This window comes from Dinoponera quadriceps, unplaced genomic scaffold (assembly GCF_001313825.1).
Source record: "Dinoponera quadriceps isolate SergipeBrazil2010 unplaced genomic scaffold, ASM131382v1 scaffold2723, whole genome shotgun sequence".
In the NCBI taxonomy this organism is placed as follows: domain Eukaryota; kingdom Metazoa; phylum Arthropoda; class Insecta; order Hymenoptera; family Formicidae; genus Dinoponera; species Dinoponera quadriceps.
The window spans coordinates 689,162-707,777 of record NW_014556868.1 but is presented as its reverse complement, the minus strand read 5'-3'; the positions used below and the strand labels follow the sequence as shown (position 1 = coordinate 707,777).

The 18,616-nt window shown below is 39.2% G+C and overlaps 3 protein-coding genes across 10 annotated transcripts in view; 1 reads left to right on the top strand and 2 right to left on the bottom strand.

Moving 5' to 3' along the window:
* LOC106748323 (kinesin light chain) overlaps positions 1 to 7,098 on the bottom strand; it is a 29,649-nt gene extending 22,551 nt beyond the window's left edge. For 4 of the 7 annotated variants that reach the window (XM_014626728.1, XM_014626727.1, XM_014626720.1 and 1 more), the window contains exon 1: positions 6 to 360. In XM_014626728.1, the coding sequence (XP_014482214.1) occupies positions 6 to 49 (44 nt within the window). In that variant the 5' untranslated portion in view covers positions 50 to 360. Of the gene's footprint in view, positions 1 to 5; positions 361 to 1,725; positions 1,970 to 6,538 lie in introns of those variants that run through there. The other 3 variants (XM_014626723.1, XM_014626724.1, XM_014626726.1) reach the window with 3 other exon arrangements.
* A 586-nt stretch (positions 7,099 to 7,684) lies between these two features.
* On the top strand, positions 7,685 to 13,904 carry LOC106748339 (serine/threonine/tyrosine-interacting protein-like). Of its 2 annotated transcripts, none has more exons than XM_014626759.1 (5): positions 7,685 to 8,004; positions 10,864 to 10,968; positions 11,066 to 11,217; positions 11,854 to 12,042; positions 12,118 to 13,904. In XM_014626759.1, the coding sequence occupies exons 1-5, from the start codon at positions 7,960 to 7,962 to the stop codon at positions 12,305 to 12,307; spliced, it is 681 nt and encodes a 226-aa protein (XP_014482245.1). In that variant the 5' UTR covers positions 7,685 to 7,959; the 3' UTR covers positions 12,308 to 13,904. The 2 variants fall into 2 exon arrangements, with proteins under 2 accessions (XP_014482245.1, XP_014482246.1); XM_014626760.1 differs by having other exon boundaries at positions 7,685 to 7,998; positions 12,118 to 12,307.
* A 132-nt stretch (positions 13,905 to 14,036) lies between these two features.
* On the bottom strand, positions 14,037 to 18,170 carry LOC106748340 (protein NPC2 homolog). Its single transcript, XM_014626761.1, has 4 exons — positions 17,977 to 18,170; positions 14,845 to 14,958; positions 14,395 to 14,576; positions 14,037 to 14,297 (listed from the first exon to the last, which is right to left on the bottom strand). The coding sequence occupies exons 1-4, from the start codon at positions 18,062 to 18,064 to the stop codon at positions 14,211 to 14,213; spliced, it is 471 nt and encodes a 156-aa protein (XP_014482247.1). The 5' UTR covers positions 18,065 to 18,170; the 3' UTR covers positions 14,037 to 14,210.
* Positions 18,171 to 18,616: the final 446 nt, after the last annotated feature.

Sequence of the window (18,616 nt, the reverse complement as noted above, 5' to 3'; positions counted from 1 at the left end):
CTCACATTCTATAGGCGTTGAGCGTCTTTGACATATCCGTTCTACCCATCGGTAACGATGGACTCCGCCGGGCTCTACCTAGACCGACTTTACACCGTATGCATGCATGAACCGTGTGTACGCACGCATACACACACACAGTGATGTCTCCTTCGCGAGTACGCACTCCGAGATAGAAGAGGAATCACCTAGTCATCATCGCATGGTTGGTACAAAAATATAGATCGTATACAAATGCGCGCGCGTGTCGTGTGCATGAGAATGTATACGTATGTGTGTACGTATGTGTCGGGGTTACAAACGCTATATGTGAGTATATGTGTAATCACGATCGTTCACGGCAGCGGCACCGCGCCGGGTCACGTTTAATTTCTCACTGAAAGGCAGCTCGCCTTCAGCCAGCTTTCCACCCCCGTGGCGCGACCTCGACCACCCACCGCCGCGGCAAGTAGGGGGTGTGGAGGAACGGTGGGCTGCGTCGGTGGCGGGGAGGGGGGTTGAAAATGCGCGACGCCTGCGCCCTGACGTCATAACTCCTCGCGCAAGGGGTGCATAAGACGGGGCTGCACACGAGAGGGATGCATACGATGCGCCCCCGGAAGTGCCGCAGTGTGGAGGGGGGCCTCTCATAATTCCCCCCATAGGGATTATCCCGGCAGAGATTACGCGAGTTGTCCTGTGAAAGACAATAGGTGAGGGGAAGCGTTTGCACGCTTCGCTTCGGTTCTCGCAATGGGAGAGAAGAGGTGGGCTCTTTCTCTGGAAATGTGAAATTGGAGCGAAGTCTTGCCCGAAAGGAGCGGAAATTCACCTCGAAGCGACAGTGAAGGACTCGGAATCCGTGAGAGTGAATGTTTAACTTAAATCGTAAGGGGATTCTTCACCCGCGAGTAACGACTCGTTGCTTCTTGAGTAATGATAAAGTTGACGAGTTATTTTTCAAAGTGACTAACGAGCGACGATAACGAGTCACTTTTTTTTTTCAATGGGTGACAAAACAAGTGACGATAAAGAATTATTCTATCAAAAAATCACTCTCCCAATCCTGAACTCGAATCGTAGAGTGGATTCTTCCACCTATAGAGTGCTTTATTTAATGGGAGTAATCCGTAAAGGATTTATTTTCCTCATTTTTTTTTTTAAAGTAACTTTCTAATGCTGAACTCAAGTCGTAGAGTGAGTTTATTCCTGTGACGATGGAGCGCATCGGATACACTCTTTAATTTCAAATAAAATTATTAATTCTACAAGGGAAAGAATTCTATTGATGAATAGTGAAAAATCTATGGACAATACTTATGATTCAGCCTTATATTTAAGAAATGAAAAATTTATAATACATTAAGAAATCAAATTAAAAATTCAAAAATTAAAATAAAAACGATTTATTTTAGAGTACTGTAAGGGTTGTTTTTTCATTGGCTACATAACATCTTAATATAAACTTAACATAATCTTAAATATAATATCGAGCTGAATAGCATATGATTTTTCACTCGACTTTGAATGATTGGTCACTTTACTTTTCGAGTGGAATTTCACTCGAAGAAATTTCAAACGTAAAATATCAAAACAAATAAAAATTTACTCGAAGCGGCAGTAAAAATACTGTCACTCGGAACTGGGAAAATAAATATTTCACTGAAATTTAGTGTGAATTATGAATCTTTCTCGAGTGAATATGTTTCAATTCAGAATAAATGTATTCTTGTGACGGCAACTCACATTCATCCTTCACTTACAGGTGAAAACATTCACTCAATAAATCAGAGTGGAGGAATCCGCTCTAAATGAGTGGAAGGTCACTCGACTTCGAATAACTCGACTGTCACTCGAAGAAATTTCAAGAATTTTCTCCCTCGCGCGGAATTCAAGAACAGACTTTGCGCTTGACCAACGCTTCCACAACACTTGCGGCGCAGTACACCCCGAACTGAAGGAGTCAAGAACTCCGAAGATGCCTCTTCGCGACGCCCTTCGCGAGGCTCAATGAAGAGCGAGCGACTCCGTTGCAACGCGTTAAGATCGCGGCACCACCGTGAAAAGTGCAACACGCGGTCTGTTTTTGCGATCGCTGCCGCGTCTAGCAGGAGGTCGACTGGCATTCGATGACTCACGGCATGACGACGGAACATTGGGACCGGTAACGTACTTCGCACACACCATTACCAAGTAAAGGTCGACTCACAATCGCCAACAAAACCCAGTCGACATTTTGACTCTATATTAAACCGTTTAATTCTAAAACACAGTAGAAGCTAAGATAGTAAAAATATAGATTCGATTCTAACGATATAACTTGCTCCTATTTTGACTATGATATAATATCTTAATTCTAGAAAATAAACTTTCGAATAATAAGGTTCATATAGGTCGAATCCGACCCGTAGAAGCAGTTTGTAATATTTTTTTCAATTAATTTTCTCGACTAAGCACTTTTTACCTTACAATAAGTTAGAAAATATTGAAAAGTAAATAAAATATGTCGCACATACGCAAAATACTTGAAATAGAACGCTTGTGTTCGCGAAGATATTAGAACATGGATCCGGTCGGATTCGACCAATCTTATTATTCGAGGGTTAACACGCATCTTCTCCGAGACAGAGATATTTTTTACGAATTTCCCCCTACCCGTCCCCTGCGTTTCTCATCTCGGCAATTTCCAATTTATCTTATATTTTGAAAATATATACAGTATGTTTCAAAGAAAGGGAGCTGGTTATGTATATTCATATAAGATAATCAACGCGAACAAAAAAGATCATATAAATATAAAAACCTAGGCACTCAATTGACAAATTAAAGTAGTGTAAAGATTACAAGAAGAATTTTTTTTATTAAATTAAGCTGGTTTTAATGGACGATATTCTGTTTAAGAGTACGTATGCGATTTATGCACGATGGTGCATATTTCAGCCGAGATGCAAGACAATCTTCGAAGGCAGCGTATCCATGAATGAAAGACCACCACGATCAATCACTGAACTCCGCGCTATATTGGAATGCTAAGTGCTATTTTAAGAGGAGGAAAAAAAGCCGTGATACATTTCTACTACGATAATCCTTTCTACAAACACCCGAATGTATTAACCCAGGGAAAGGTGATGTTCGAACCATATTATTCATAGTTTTTACCATTTTTTATAGCACAGAACTTTACTATTTTTTTTGTTTATCTCCTGTTCCTTCCCAATAATATTGTAATTTCATTAAGAAGGGTCCGAAGGTTACATATGCGATACTTTGAATGAACTCATTTTCAACTGAAATAGCACAACATTAGTACATTAGAAAAGGATGCAAATAATACTTCTTTTCTATTTCATTTCACCCGTACTAATTAACTATAAATAGGGAAACATAATTTTTACGTAATCATCAGATTAAGCCTAAATCACAGGTTAACGAAAAAACGAACCGGGTTTAAATAGGCACGAGCAATCCTCGACGTCGAAATAGCATCAAAATTTCGACTCGGGAAGCGTCAGATCAGGTGGCGTAAAAATCGCGTCCACTGGCCAGCACTAACGATCCCGCCTCCTTGCACACACGCACGCAATAAGACATGCGCACGTGTGAATCGACCTTTACCGTGTTGCTCGCACGCTATTTGCACGCGCGGTGCGGTGCTGCGCAAGCCGCCGTCACTTTCGAGGATCTCCCGAGGAGAGTGCGAGAATGAAGGTGACCGTGTCGAATCGCGAGTAAAACACGGCAAGATCCTTCCTTTCCAAACGACCTCATGGCTTTTCGAACCTCGACAAGAGGTCTTCGGACGAAACCTTGATTTTTAGATGAGCTACGCGCTGAATTATTTCCTCGTCGAGTTGCGCTGCAGATTTGAAGCCGCCTGCGAGGAATCGCGAAATCGATACGCAGGATATTAAACGCAACGGGCCTGCGTACCGATCATTACAAGTATATCCTTCGATCGCGCTGAAATCGCCAAGGCAAAGCGTAAATTGAAAGTTCGGCGCAACAGCGCCGCAATTACCCGCTCGCCCGATTCCTTGCCTCTCGCGGAGACTCGCGGAGTGAAACTTCGTTAGCGGATAATTAACCGGCGCGATCGGTCGACGTGTGTGTCGGCGGTTCCACCAGGTGCGAATGCGGTTTTTTCGTTCGTTATGGAGCTTAATGATATTTCGGTGAGCAGCCTAGCGTGACCGTCGTGGAAATTCTCTCCGCCGCGATTCTGGGATATATACCTTTCTCGTCGGAGCCCGCGGAGTGAAACTTAATAAGACTTTTCCTCTCTTCGCCATCCAAACCGTTATTTACCGTCGCCGTTTATCGTACTCGGATCGGACTCGGACTCGGGGAAGGCGTTCGCTATCGCGGCGAGCGCATAAAAGGAAAAAAAAAAAGGAAGATATCCGGTCGTGTGAGCGAGCGTTACGTTCGAAAAAAATTCAGCGCACAGCCAGAACGTCAAGAATTAACCGCGTCAATGTTAGCAATTAATATTAACAACGAACTACGTTAACAATTAATGATACAGAAAAACAATGGATATACACCGAGAGAAAAAAATATCTATAAAAAGTAAAAAGTATTTGACGGATATTATACAAATATTTACTTACATACATGAAGAAAAAAGATTGAATTAACATTTTGATTGAATAATTTCTGATTTGTATAAATGAATATGATTCATGAGAATCAGAAATTCTGTTTTCTCCGATCAAAACGAGTTTAGTTCATTCATAGTCACCGATTGAACTAATTTTTTTCTCTGTGCAGATATACATATGTTTTTATACCGAGGAAAAATCGTTTCAAATGAAAAAAAAATATAGAGATATTATTTTCTTAAAACCGTAGTTAAAAACGCAATTATTTGTTCTTCAAACCCTATTCTTGATTCAAATATTTCATAAGTTTATATATTTACAAATATATCATAAGTTCATCATAAGCACATCAAATTTACTTAAAATACATTTTCAATCCTAGTAAATATAGTACTTCAATGAAAAATATTAAATTAAAACACTGAAAATTTAAAGCTTACATTTATTTATTCCAATTAACTGAATTTAACTTTTCTCCGATAAAGTTTATAAAGTTTATTCTTGAAAAAAGAACAATTTTTTCTTTTGAGTAAATGATAATGAGCTTTTCTAATATTTATGATGAGTATATTTTAACTTTATTATACTATTATCAAGAAAATATTCTTCATTCGAGATAATCGTTATGTAAAAGAAGCAAAATAAAAAGAATAATTGCTTTCCTTCGCAGTATAAGTAATATTTTTCTGCGTATAGCATCCATCAAATGAATATTTTTATCTTCTCAACTTTTCTCTCAGTGTGCAATAATTAAATCGTTAAAATAATATAATCATTACATTGTAATAATGAATGGTATATAACGGTATAATATATTATCACAATGATAACATGATATAATAATTATAACACAGCTAGGACTGATATTATACAAAATAAATAATTAGAAGAAAAATAATCCTATATATATCTTATGTGTTTCCCGACAATAATTAGCATATTACATGTTTATTGGAAAGCGTATCTCTGTAAAAGTGAGAGGAACAGGTTTATCTTAATGAGAGTATAATGCCGTTACGACGAAGTGACAGTTATTATCATTCCGGATGCGTGATCGTCGAGGTTAATGACAGTCCGCACAGGTGCAATCGATCCTGTCGATTCTACTTGAAATGGCACGCGAAACTGCGCGCACAATGAACCTCTCTATATTTGTACAAGACCGCATGTCGCCTCGCCGATGCGCTAATTAACATTCGCCGCGTCGTCGTCATCGTCGTCGATCAGCGAAATGATTCGTGCGCGTTCGTTACTTTCTAAATCTAATCGTTCGCTTCGTTCCTCCCCCTCTTCCTTCCTTCCTTCCTTCCTTCGAAAACTACCACTTTGAAATCAAACGCACGACGTGTACGCGTACACTGTTGTTACGGCGAATTACGGGAATTACGGGTATTCACTTCGCGCGTTTTCAACCATATGATTGATGCGACAGCGATCGGCGATCACTTATCGACGTTATCGGGCTGTTATGTCAGTCGCAAGAGGGGAGACAGGAGGGAAGGAGAAGGATGACATTTAAAGGCAGCCGAAAACAATGCCGACGAGAGAGACCCGTTGCGTCACGGTGGCCGAGTGTAGGTTATGCTTCCGCGTTGAGCCGATCGCACTTCCGGTTACACCTGCTCACACGAGGCAGGTGTGGCGATGCGATACACGTGCGTCTCCGGATTTGGATTGGAAACACGATCACGTCGAGACGAAGTCTCCCGGTGGAAACTACCCGACGGCCAACGTAAGGCTCATTTTCGCGGACCAATGGCGTACGAAAGTGAGCCTAACGGGAATCGCACGACTTCCCCGTCGCCGCGCTTCCACGAGGATCGCTACGACGGAATCCGCCTTGGAGATCGCGTGCGTTTCCGCAAACGTGTTTCGGATCGCCGTGACAAAGGCGAATCATGAGAAACGCGGCGATCCGAAAGTCGCGCAAGAAAGAGAGAGAGAGAGGCTCTACTCACTCTTGCGAACAGTCGATGCAAAGCTGCCACGGCGACGCTCAATGTTGCATCCCAGCGGCGAAGGAGCGGCCACGGGGATGCTGTCTGCGCCGTGTCCACGAGCAAAAGCCCCTGCGAGTCGCTGTACGTAGCCGGGCGAGTTCCTCTCGCCGGAGAGGAAACCGGTACTCCGCGGACGCCGGGAACGCGTGGGAGAGAGAGCGGGTTTCGTCCGGTGACACTCGGGGGACGAGCGGTATCGCGAGGACTCACGCGACGGTGCGACGACGGGACCGACGCGATGCGTCACCGACGAGCATCGGAGTCCTTCCCCGAGATCGTTCTCGCGAATACAATGACAAAAATGGCGGCGCTCGGCAGAGTGGGCTCGCGATCACATATCCTCACGCGGCCGATCGCGAGAAGCGTGGCGCACGATGACGACGATCGAGCGAGGAGAAACGCACCGTGCGGAGCTGGACAGACACGAGCCGACGGAGGGATCGGAGGACGCGAGAATAACGCTGTAACGCGCGCGAGAAATGACCCACCGCGGATCGTCGAATGTAGCTACTGGGGCGCCGCTCGCGCACTCGTGTAGAGGGCCGACCACGTTGCCCGGGCGCCGCAGCGCCGTCGGCCATAGACTGAGGAAATACGTGAAGCGGTTGAGCACCGCTTCCACAGGCCGGTGTTCATAGGCCGCATCTTGTGTGAAGACCGTCTTCAGATACTTCGTAGCCAATGAAATCAGCCGTGGGACATCTGAAGATGAACTTGAGACGATCTTAAATGTAAGATCTGACTGTGAATACCGACTACACATAGGACAATATTCATAATGGGATCTTGTATTTAAGACCATCTCAAGTTCATCTTCAGATGTTTCGTAGCCAATGAAATGAGCTGCGGCATCTGAAGGTAAACTTGTGACGGTTTTAAATGTAAGATCTGATTATAGACGCGATCCGATTCACTCTAGCACACTGTAAAGTGTTATTCTATCTTTCTTCAGCATGTAATAAACAATAAAGATAGAACGATGCTTACAGCACTGTAAACGTGAATCGGACCGCAGCCTGTGAATACCGACTTATATATATATTGTGTGTGTGGTTTGCGTCCATGAAATGAAACTACCGCTGTCATCAAAAGAGCGCGCGACGATCGATCCAGCGTGCAGCGCGATTGACACTCGCGAGGATACGATAACATTGTCATCGCAAAATTTACCTCGAATATCGGAAAGGAATTAAAAGCCGAATCAATCTGGAGACAAAGGAGGCGTGGAGTCGAACGGGGAAATCGTGGGCAAGACGGGGACGAATATCCTGATTGAAGAGGGAACAGCGGGTGTGAGGGTGCGGGGAAAAAACGCTCCTGTGTCCTTGTGCTTCCCCGTGAGTTCCCGGCTCCCGACGACCGGAACATTACCATTGGTGATGCTGTCGGTGGATAATGAGAGCTCTCACAACAACGAAGTATGCGTATGTAATATGTTAACATCGAGTTTTTAACGTCACGGGTTTAAGGTTATGTTATGTTGCACCAAGGATGATTTAACACGTTCGCTGCCACGCTCCCCGGGCATAATTTGTTAACGCGCGTACCAAGCACTTTCATTTCTGCAAGGTCAGTACGAGTTATCTCGTAGCTGGCTTAGACAGAATTTTGTTTCATACACCAACCACAAGTAATCTCGTATCACAACATCTTATTCTCAATGCAACTTCAGTACAGGGTCAGAGTCTAAATATAAATTTTCAGTTACGCTATGGCCAGTAAAAGAAAGATTACTGATGAAGAGTTAGAAGCTTACACTAATATGAGCGATGATGAATGGAATGAATTATTTGATTCCGATTCCGAAGATGATTATAATCCTACAGATGATTCTGGCGATGACTCAGATGGTGAAGAAAATTGCGGAGATGAAGCTTGCATCCAGCCAAATACATCGACATTTATCATTTATCATTTGGGAAAATTCAGAACAAGAGTCCCCACAATTTGACTTTGTTGAAACTACGGGTTTTAAAATTGACACCGCAAATTTCGGTATCGAAAAGTCGGTTGAACTTTTTTTTTTCTCAAGATTTCCTCACTCTTAGTTGAACAAACCAATTTATATGCTTTACAAAATATTGAGCAAAGGCGAGGACAGATCAAAAACAGTCAAAGAATTTCAAACTGGAAAGCGACAGACATACCTGAAATGAAATTATTCCTTGGACTTCTATTTCATATGGGTTCTTGCAATTTACCATCTATTGAGCATTATTGGATTACAAATCATCTTTACAATTTCCCATTTTGGCACTCTAAAAATAAGTCGAAATCGATTTCAAATTTTATTGCGTTATTTGCATTTCACGGATAATTCCCATGCGGCTGAAGATAAATTGCACAAACTAAGACCAATCCTAGATCATTTCAATAGTGTAATGCGAAATAGCTACACACCAAAACAGAAAATTGTGTATTGATGAGTCATCGGTGTTGTGGCGAGGCAGACGATCGTTTCGGCAATACATAAGAAACAAGAAACATAAATATGGCGTGAAATTCTATGAACTATGCGAATCGAATGGATTGGTGATAAAAATAAAAATTAATACAGGCAAATCTGAATCCTCTTCAGCAAAAATGAGTTATGCATCTGATATTGTATTTCACTTGATGGAAGAATATTTAAACCGGGGTTTTGTATTGCATGTGGACAATTTTTATAATTCTGTAGCTCTGACTGAATCTCTTACTGACAGAAAAACTTACGTGTGTGGAACGCTGCGAAATAATAGGAAAAACAATCCACCGGATGTTGTACAGAAGAGATTAAAAAAGGGGGAATTCGTTTGGCAAAGAAGAGGTCCTGTTTTAGTTAGCAAATGGAAGGATAAGGGAGAGGTTCTTTCCATTTCAGATATGCACAAATTTGAAATGGTTGAGGCGAAAAATCGGAATGGTAAAATTCAGTTAAAACCAAATATCGTTAGGGACTTATAATTTGGGTATGTCAGGCATCGATCTTTCTGATCAAATGCTTTCTTACTATTCCGCCTTACGAAAGACAATTAGATGGCCAAAGAAATTGGCAATATACATTTTTTATATATACATCCAAAATGCGCCGAAATTTTATAATATAGTTACTGGAAATGCAATGACTGCGCTAAAATTTAGAGATAATTTGTCTCAGTTTTTGTTGGAATGGATGAGCCTACGACATCGCGGAATATCAACAGGATTCGCGATCTACATTATTTGGAAATGTTATCACCTACAGAAAAAAAAAGAATCACTCGACAAAACCGTGCAGAGTATGTACACGAAACAAACAACGACGCGAAACACGTTATTATTGTCCTGTGTGTCAGGGAAAACCACCGCTGTGCATGGAAAATTGTTTTAAAGTGTACCATTCGTAATTTTATCTACAAAAAGATTGACTTTTTCCACTTATAGGTTTATAATACAGTTAGTGTTTTATTTAAAATTTAACTTGTTCCTTTTTTTACTTGTGCATTATATATATCCTATCCTATATAAATATGTGTATATTAAAATGTTGAAAAAACTTCAAAAAATAATTTTATTTATAGTAATAAATATACAGTTTACGCAACAATATCTCTTATAATATGCTATACTTTTGCTAAAAAATTTTCCTTCTACCAAGCCCCTAGACGTGCTCTCCGCTTTATTTAAAAGCCAAGGGTCCAAATTAACGTGCTTATACTACGGATTAACTTGTGTTTCACGTAGGAGGTCGGTAATCGACATATGAGTATATTCGTTGACTTGTGAGACTTATATATTAACTACGAGTATACTCGTAGTTGGCAGCGAACGTGTTAAAGTTAGAAACATCACAATTCATCCGAGATAGTATTTTTTTTCATTGGGTTCTGAGTTTCTCACAGTAAAAATCTCATCGTAGTCCCATTTCACTCGTGAAACTTTCCTTCTAGAAAATACAAAAATTCCCCCAAAAATACATAAATTTTAGAATATGTAAATTTTTTATTTTAATTTATCATAGTAAGTTTTTATTACGATAATGAGATTATATTAATTTTAGATTTTATATTTAAATTATATATATTTACATATTATATATTAGATATTATATCATATTATATATTATATATTATATATTAGATATTATATTGTTAATTTTACATATATATATATACATATAATAAATAAATAAATATATATATATATATATTTATTTATTTATTTATTTATTTATTTATTTATAATACTTATTTATTTAATTATAATAAATTAAGGTTGGTTAAATAAATTCAGCAAATGACAAAAATTTGATGTCAATATTGCAGGAAAGCACCAGAGAATTAGGAACTGATCAGGATTATCCAGAATTACCTACATCCTCAATACAAGGGCCTAAAGAATGGACATACACAATGAGAAGACAAATGCAGGTAATTACTAAATAACAATATATTTCAGTCAATTATTTCTATACAAGAAAGCAAACGATACATCATTAACTGTAATATAATTATATCCATCACGCAGGAAGTAGTACCTGGCTTATTCCTTGGCCCGTACAGCGCTGCTAGTCGTTCCAAACTGGACAGCCTGCTTGAGCATGGAATAACGCACATAGTCTGCGTCAGGCAAGACATAGAGGCAAACTTTATCAGGCCCAACTTTCCCGATAAGTTCAAGTATGCGATCAAGGAATAGTGACGGTGATAATAACGCTAGTAATAAGTAGATTCGTTGTAACACTTCCTGCATTACTCCCCCTTAGAGTTACAATTACACCTTACTCTTAACTTTCATCCACTACGCAAAGCAAGGTCGCTATGTCTTAATATTTAGTAAATAACTTATAAATCTGATATTACAGAAAAGTGCCTCAAAAGAAATATGTTACACTCAGTTAAATGCTCGGAATGAATTTTTTACGCTTTGATATTTTAGATTCTTGTGATGTAGAGAACTCTTGTGATGTAGAAAAATGTTTAATTTAGCTTCCAAGTTGGTGTTGCGTCCTTCATGGATTTATTTCCAGCATTTCGTGAACATTTCAGTTTCATTTCTTCAGAGAGAGAAGCGACCGGAAACTTTTTATACTTCGTTACATAACAAATTAATTTGGATTATTTGATGTACTCCGCTGAAGAGTAAATTTTTCCTCCGACACTTTTCTCCGCAATATCAAAACTGTAGAAGTTATTTAAAGTGTTAATATACAGGATGTCCCAAAATTAAACCGACAAACTTCAGGACACCCTGTATAATAATATTCACGCTACATGTGTTATTCTCATAACTCATCCTGCGTATTCTCTCGACAGATATCTAGTGCTGAATATCGCGGACATCGCGACGGAAAATATCATACAGCACTTCCAAACTGTCAAGACGTTCATCGACGAAGGACTGAATTCTGGCGGTCAAGTCCTCGTGCACGGTAATGCCGGCATCTCGAGATCCGCTGCACTAGTCTTGGCATACATGATGGAAACGTACGGGCTCTCACAGACGTAAGTTCTTTCGATATGAAGCGACGTGCATTTCATGATGAATCGGTGTGTGTAACCGGCAATGATGCTCTTCAGACAGGCGTACGCGATAGTGCAGCAAAGGAGATTCTGCATAAACCCCAACGAGGGCTTCATGACGCAGCTGAGGGAGTACGAGCCGATATATCAGGCGCAGAAAACGTTGAGGAACGGCCAACAGAGCCACGTCAGAGAGCGCAGCAAGAGAACGATCCATCAGATCGACGAGTCGATGACGGACAGTTGATAATGACGGGACAATCGACGGGGAGGGTGGACGCCAAAGTTACCGAGATTACGTGTATCGGTGTCGTCTTCAACGAAGGGGAACGAAGTAGCATCGAACCAACACCGATACATGTCGAACACCGGACGTATTCAATGAGATTTTAGTACATAACGTTCGACGACGATTATTAACGAAAGCTAACGTAAGCACGGAGGAGACGGCGCAAATTCGTACGATTCAACCGATTAGACTGACTACATACGCGGCTAGATAAGTTATTGTCATTAGTACTTTACTCACGTCGGAGCTGTCCGAACCAAGAGAGAGCGATCAGTTGAACTTCGCTTTTCGGGCGTGATAATCTCAAGTTGAATTCTTATCGAGAGATTTTGGAAAAATCGCAAATGTACATATGTTTCATTTGTATATATTTTTTCTCATTTCATTTTTATACTCATCCAATTGTCCGATTCGAATTAAATTATATTAATAAGACTCGGATCTCAATTCGGTGAATCATAAGGAGAGTTCGTTCTTTTCTTTCAGTAGAAAAAAATTAATAAAATCTGGAGCGCGAAGTAGTCGCTAACAAGCGCACATTATGGACAGCTCTGACTTATGGCTCTTCTGAGTCTGCACCATGATTATCTCGGTTGGTGACTTCAAAAGCGAGAAGATAGAAAATTCTTGCAAAGTAAATTGAAGCAAAAAATATATCCACCAAAAAAGACATTGCCAATTAAGTAGATTTGTAAAATCTTCGGGGAACTTTTCTTCTATACTGATAATTAATGAATCTATAAATAGCCGCAGAATTAATTAATTTGTCTCAAGTAGCCTGTTTTAGCTATATATATTTCTGTCACGTGTCACATGGCCTCTTAATTACATGATTTTCTTCATTTCACGGCTATTTATTGATAACTGTAGTAAAGGGAGTTTTAGAATATTTTACAAATCTGTGCTTAAGGCTCCTGCTCATTTGCTGCGGTCGTCTTATTTGATAACGTTGTCAGAAACGAAGGAAAGCATGCCTAAAATTCTTGCGAAATACACTGAATTAAAATGATACAAAATCACACTTGTAGTCGATTAAGCATATTTGTAAGATATTCTGAAAACCTTCCTTCTTAGTTTAACTTTTCGCATGATTTTGTCATGTCAATTTCACGGCTATTTATTAAAATTATTAAAGTAAAAGGAAAGTTCACGGAATATTTCACAAGTGCGCTCAATCGATCACATGTATCCTTTTATGATATTTATGGTAAAATACCAATGTTGGGAGTCTTCGGAATTGTGAGAAATTTTTACGATGATTTCTGTGCACCCTTAATCAAAATGGTTACGCCGAGGAAACAGGCGTCTTATAATCGACCGCAAATGTCATTTTACGGACACGTCTTTTTAAAGTATTTAGCAAGAATTTCGAGCGTGTATTATTCGACGGCGAAACAGGAGCCTTGAAACTAATTCTTAACCGTTCAAGGGCGGATTACATTTCTAGATGCTGTATTTTCTATTTATTTATTTATTAAGATTCTAAGTTGTTTACGGCTGTTGTTACGAGACGTTGCACTCTTGTAAGAAAAGAATATAAGCGATATTTTCCAAACCTCTCTTTTCATCCCGTCGCAACCCATTTTCACCTTGACGCGTTTCAATGCGACGATTTCGAAGTACCGCGCATATAGCAATACCGTGCACAGTCACACACACAAACACACTATGTTATACCGCAATGTAGATATCTTAAATCAATTTTATTATTACATTTTGATTTGTCGAAAAGACAACTTGAGAGAAAACTCGAAGATTTTTTTTAAGGATCAAGAAAGTTATAAATTATAAAAAACATTGATTCAGTTCTTTTCGCAATCTTTTACATCAAATCAATCTAAATATATTTGATATGTTTTCTCTATGTTGTAATTCTGGCAGGAAATATTACACACACTATTTTATTTTCTTTGTCGTCCACAAATTCCCACTTAATGTACACATTTACCTGCGAAAGATAAAGAATTCACTAATCAGTAAGTCCATTAATTAATATCGTCGAGATTCATTTTGAAAAATCAACGATAATAAGAGACAACGCTCACCGAGGGGAACTTCCTCTGCACATACATCGTAGTCGTGTACGTGTACTCCTGATCTTTTTCCAGAGGACATTTCACTCCGCAGTCGGGATCCTTGCACATATCCGGTTTATCCAACGGGAAAGGTATGGGAATATCGAGCATCACGCCATACACACGTATTAGAACTTGTGAGATGTGCGCATCTATGGGGGAAACATAACGAAGTAAATCATAGAAACTATGATTATCACAAAACGGAACAAATGATAATTGAAATTATTTAATAAAGCGGAAGTTTAAAGTTAAATGTGAATTTACTTTCATCAAATGAAATTTGATGCAGGAAATACGATCAATAATAAAGTTTACAATACGATTTCATTGATTCATCTGAATTTTATAATAAACGATTATATCGGATTTATTTGTAATAAATAAATAGGAAGTATTCCGACCTCTCGAGTCACTTACTCGGTTTAAATTTTATTGATATCGTCGCGTTAGTGCCACGTTTTAAGGCGCAGTTTTCGTCCGTTGTTTGACATCCCGTAACTGAAACGTCCGAGAACTTGCCTAGCGTCGAGCCTGAAATAAAAAAAGAAATGAATATTAATCTAATATTACATATTACATATCAATATCGAATACCCAATAAATAATTAATGAATAATTAATGAAAATATATAATTTTATCAATATTATTTTCATTAATATTATAAATTATATAAAGTTAATACTACATTAAAGCGTATGGTCGATTAAATAACATCTCGTTAAATAGCAATGGACAAACGAGTCTAAACTTCGGCGATTGCGAGTCTCGTGACACCCGATCGTAATTTCCGGCGGGAAAGTTTTTCAAACGACAAGATGAGACTTCAGTGAGATTTTTTTACATGGATATGCGAAGCTGCCAATGTCCGATAATGAACGTCGCACACCCTTCGTTACGACTTGTTATGCATTGTTATCGCAATCGATAACTTAATCCGCAAATAAGTTCGTCAGTCACGAATTGTGGCCACGACGTATTTTGATACTTTTCTCACCTAAACATATATGATAACACGAGGAAACACGCGCTAGTATCCCACCATCTCCGATTTCGAGAGATAGTCCATATCGTCACGAGACACAACACAGCTTGGTGAATCGCGATTTTCTGCTCATTTTCAGTGACAATACGACAGTTTAAAATTAACAATTTACTTCGAAAGTCAAACGAAAGTGCTACTCAATTTCTAAAATTATGTATATATTATATACATGTATGTATATATATCATTATAATAATATTATAATCAAAAAAAGCCATATATGTGCAAATAGTAAACTTAAACATGCGGTTGATATTTTTTTCGAAAGAGTTTATTAAATATTTAATCGTGAAATTATTTAGTGTAACAAATATGTTTGCGCGATCGGAAACGTTAGCTTCACACAGGAGCTAAGCAATTGAAATACTGTTCGAGCGCATCGTAGGAAAACAATTCTGCTACGTATTCGTCTCGAAATGATGCGTACGTTGAAAAAAAATGTATTGGTCGCACATTGTCGTTAGCCAGGCTGGATATTTACAATATATCATGCTTCAAAGTTACAAAGTTTATCAGATTACATATTTCCGGTATTTATCTAAACGCGGATCCGAGATTGAGACTAAAATATCGGAGGATAAATCTTGAAGAATAAGCCTGAGAGATAAATGTTTGGGAAATTTGGGCTGAAGTGTGTAACAAAGGTGTTCTGGATGCACGTTGCGGACGTTGAATACGACTTCCCGATTCCGAGACCAAAATAACGTAACACGTGGCGTTCACGTGGGAAAAACGGGGAACGAGGAATCGGACGGCCACGTTTGCCGCCAACAAGCATCCCGGATGCGCGGGAGAAACTTCGCAATGAGCTAAACGCGTTCCCGTTGACCACGAAGAAGACGTACAAGTCTTTCCCGCCTTCGTCTAGCGTCGAAATCTGATCACTCACTGAAATTCGATCTGATCGTATCGTCTCTTTCTGAGCTATCTTCACGTTCCGAATGAAACGTATCTTCGGGATATCGGATAAAGAGAGGACACCGATACTTAAACGATTAAGGAGAAGTCAATTTCCAAGGAATGATCGTGACTCTTTTCTTCCGAGTGTGAGTTCACGAGAAATGAACATTTCTAAGTGCTTTCAAGTTGAAGAACTTGCATGAGTTCATGCTAGAGGAGAAGATCCGTGATCGATCTTCTCTAAAATCATGACTAATGCCTGTTCCTATCATCTAAAGGTTTAAATCTAATCGACGATTGACTCAACAGTATTGACCAATCGTCAAGTAGCCAATTAGCTGACCGATCAATGCGATTGGTCGAAACCGTTAATCGTAGTCGATTAAATTTAAATCATGATGGCAAAAACAAACAGAGGAGAGGTGTTTACAGTCAGATCTTGTATTAAAGTTCATCTCAAGTTTTTCAGATGCTACACAGATCACTTCATTAGTTACAGCATCCAAAGATGAACTTCAGATTATCTTAAATATCGGAATACTATGAATACCGGCCTGAGACGACGCTGATCAAGAAAATGGGCCATTTTTTTCTTCGAAACGAAAACCTCTACTTTTCCGAACACGTCGAATACGTGATAAGGAGGATATTTCGAATGCAAAAAAAACATGAAGATAATAAATATTATTATCTAAAATATTAATATTAATACTAAAAGATAATAATATATATATTTATAATAATACTACTATAAATATTAATATCTAAATATTAATGACAAAATTAATAATAACTAAGACGATTATCGCGAAAAAAAAAATGGGAGAATCATGACTATGATCGATATTTCTAGTCGGATTTTATGCTTAAGGCCGTTCGGACGAAATTTTATCTAGAAAATAAATTATTTTATTTCGACCTACATTTGATGGTATCTATCTCGATGTGCTAAACTACGCTTTAATAATAATAATAAGTCAAGGTTTTGGAAAATAAAACATACACAGTTACACCGACACACACAATGCTGTGGCAATTAGAATTTTATTTTTTTTCATAACAACTCGGTAATAGATTTTTCCTATTAGTAACGATAATAATAACGCAATTAAGTTTTTAGGCTAAATAATCGGTAATTTCGTCGTTACTTGGCGCACACAGAATGCACGAAATATGTGGGGTAGGAAAACGTAAAAAAGAAATATTCAACAATTGATGAAAACAAATAAATGGATAAATGAAATCGTGACGACTCACCGCTCCTTGAGTAAGAGCGACAAGAATAACGAATTATTTTCCCTGAAATAACCGACGACGAGCCGAATGACGAGTTACTTCGAAAAACTGATCGGCAAGAAGGAAGTATTTCCCAACATTGAAATAAGTATTAAAGCGCAAATGACTCCCGTGGTAAAAAAGATGCGAATCAACCGACCTTCCTCTGTTCCTTCGTTCCTCTATTTCTTCGTCTTCTAGCGCGAGAAGAAATTCCCTTTTTGGGGCGAAAACGCGCTTTCAAGGACGACTCTAACAAGTCTGATCCACTTACGAGAGGATCGCTGCGCTCTGGCTTACCTTATTGGCGAGAATGATACAGCGTACTCACCGCAATCTTCGTATACGTAGGCGACGCATGACCCGTAACAAGAGCACAGCACAGCGCAGAAGAGCGCAAATATAACCGCTCGACTCATCGTTATCGACGATGCTTGCAAGGCTTCCGCACCGCTACTGATATCTCGTCTCGAAGCCGTAAACACATATAAGCTCGAAGCGCGACGTCGCGCCGCTTCGCCTTCCCTCTTGTCCTCGCACATCCCACTATACCGGCGCGAATCTAAAAAGCTAACTCCCTCCTCGTCTTGTCGCTATATCGACCGAGCCGGCCGCCACGTAGGAATCTGCAATTCGCTGTAATCTTTCGGTCACATCGCACGAATGCTAAATATGTTAACATTAAGATAAAGAATGTTAAATATTCCTTTCTAGTTGGCAAGTCAAAAGCGAGGTGATTATGGAGCAATATATGTTATAACATATTAAATAAATGTACGTAATCTGCGTCAGAGCCAAAACCGCCGTTGTTCAAGCGATATGAATGTTTTATTATAATTGTGTAGAAAAAAATACGGTCCAATGCGGATCTTCTTCGGTTATATGTAAATGTAAATGCCCGTAAGTATGATCTATTTCGGTTTTTCGAAAATTGTTCTTTGTAAAACCCGGTCTTTATAATATCGGGACTT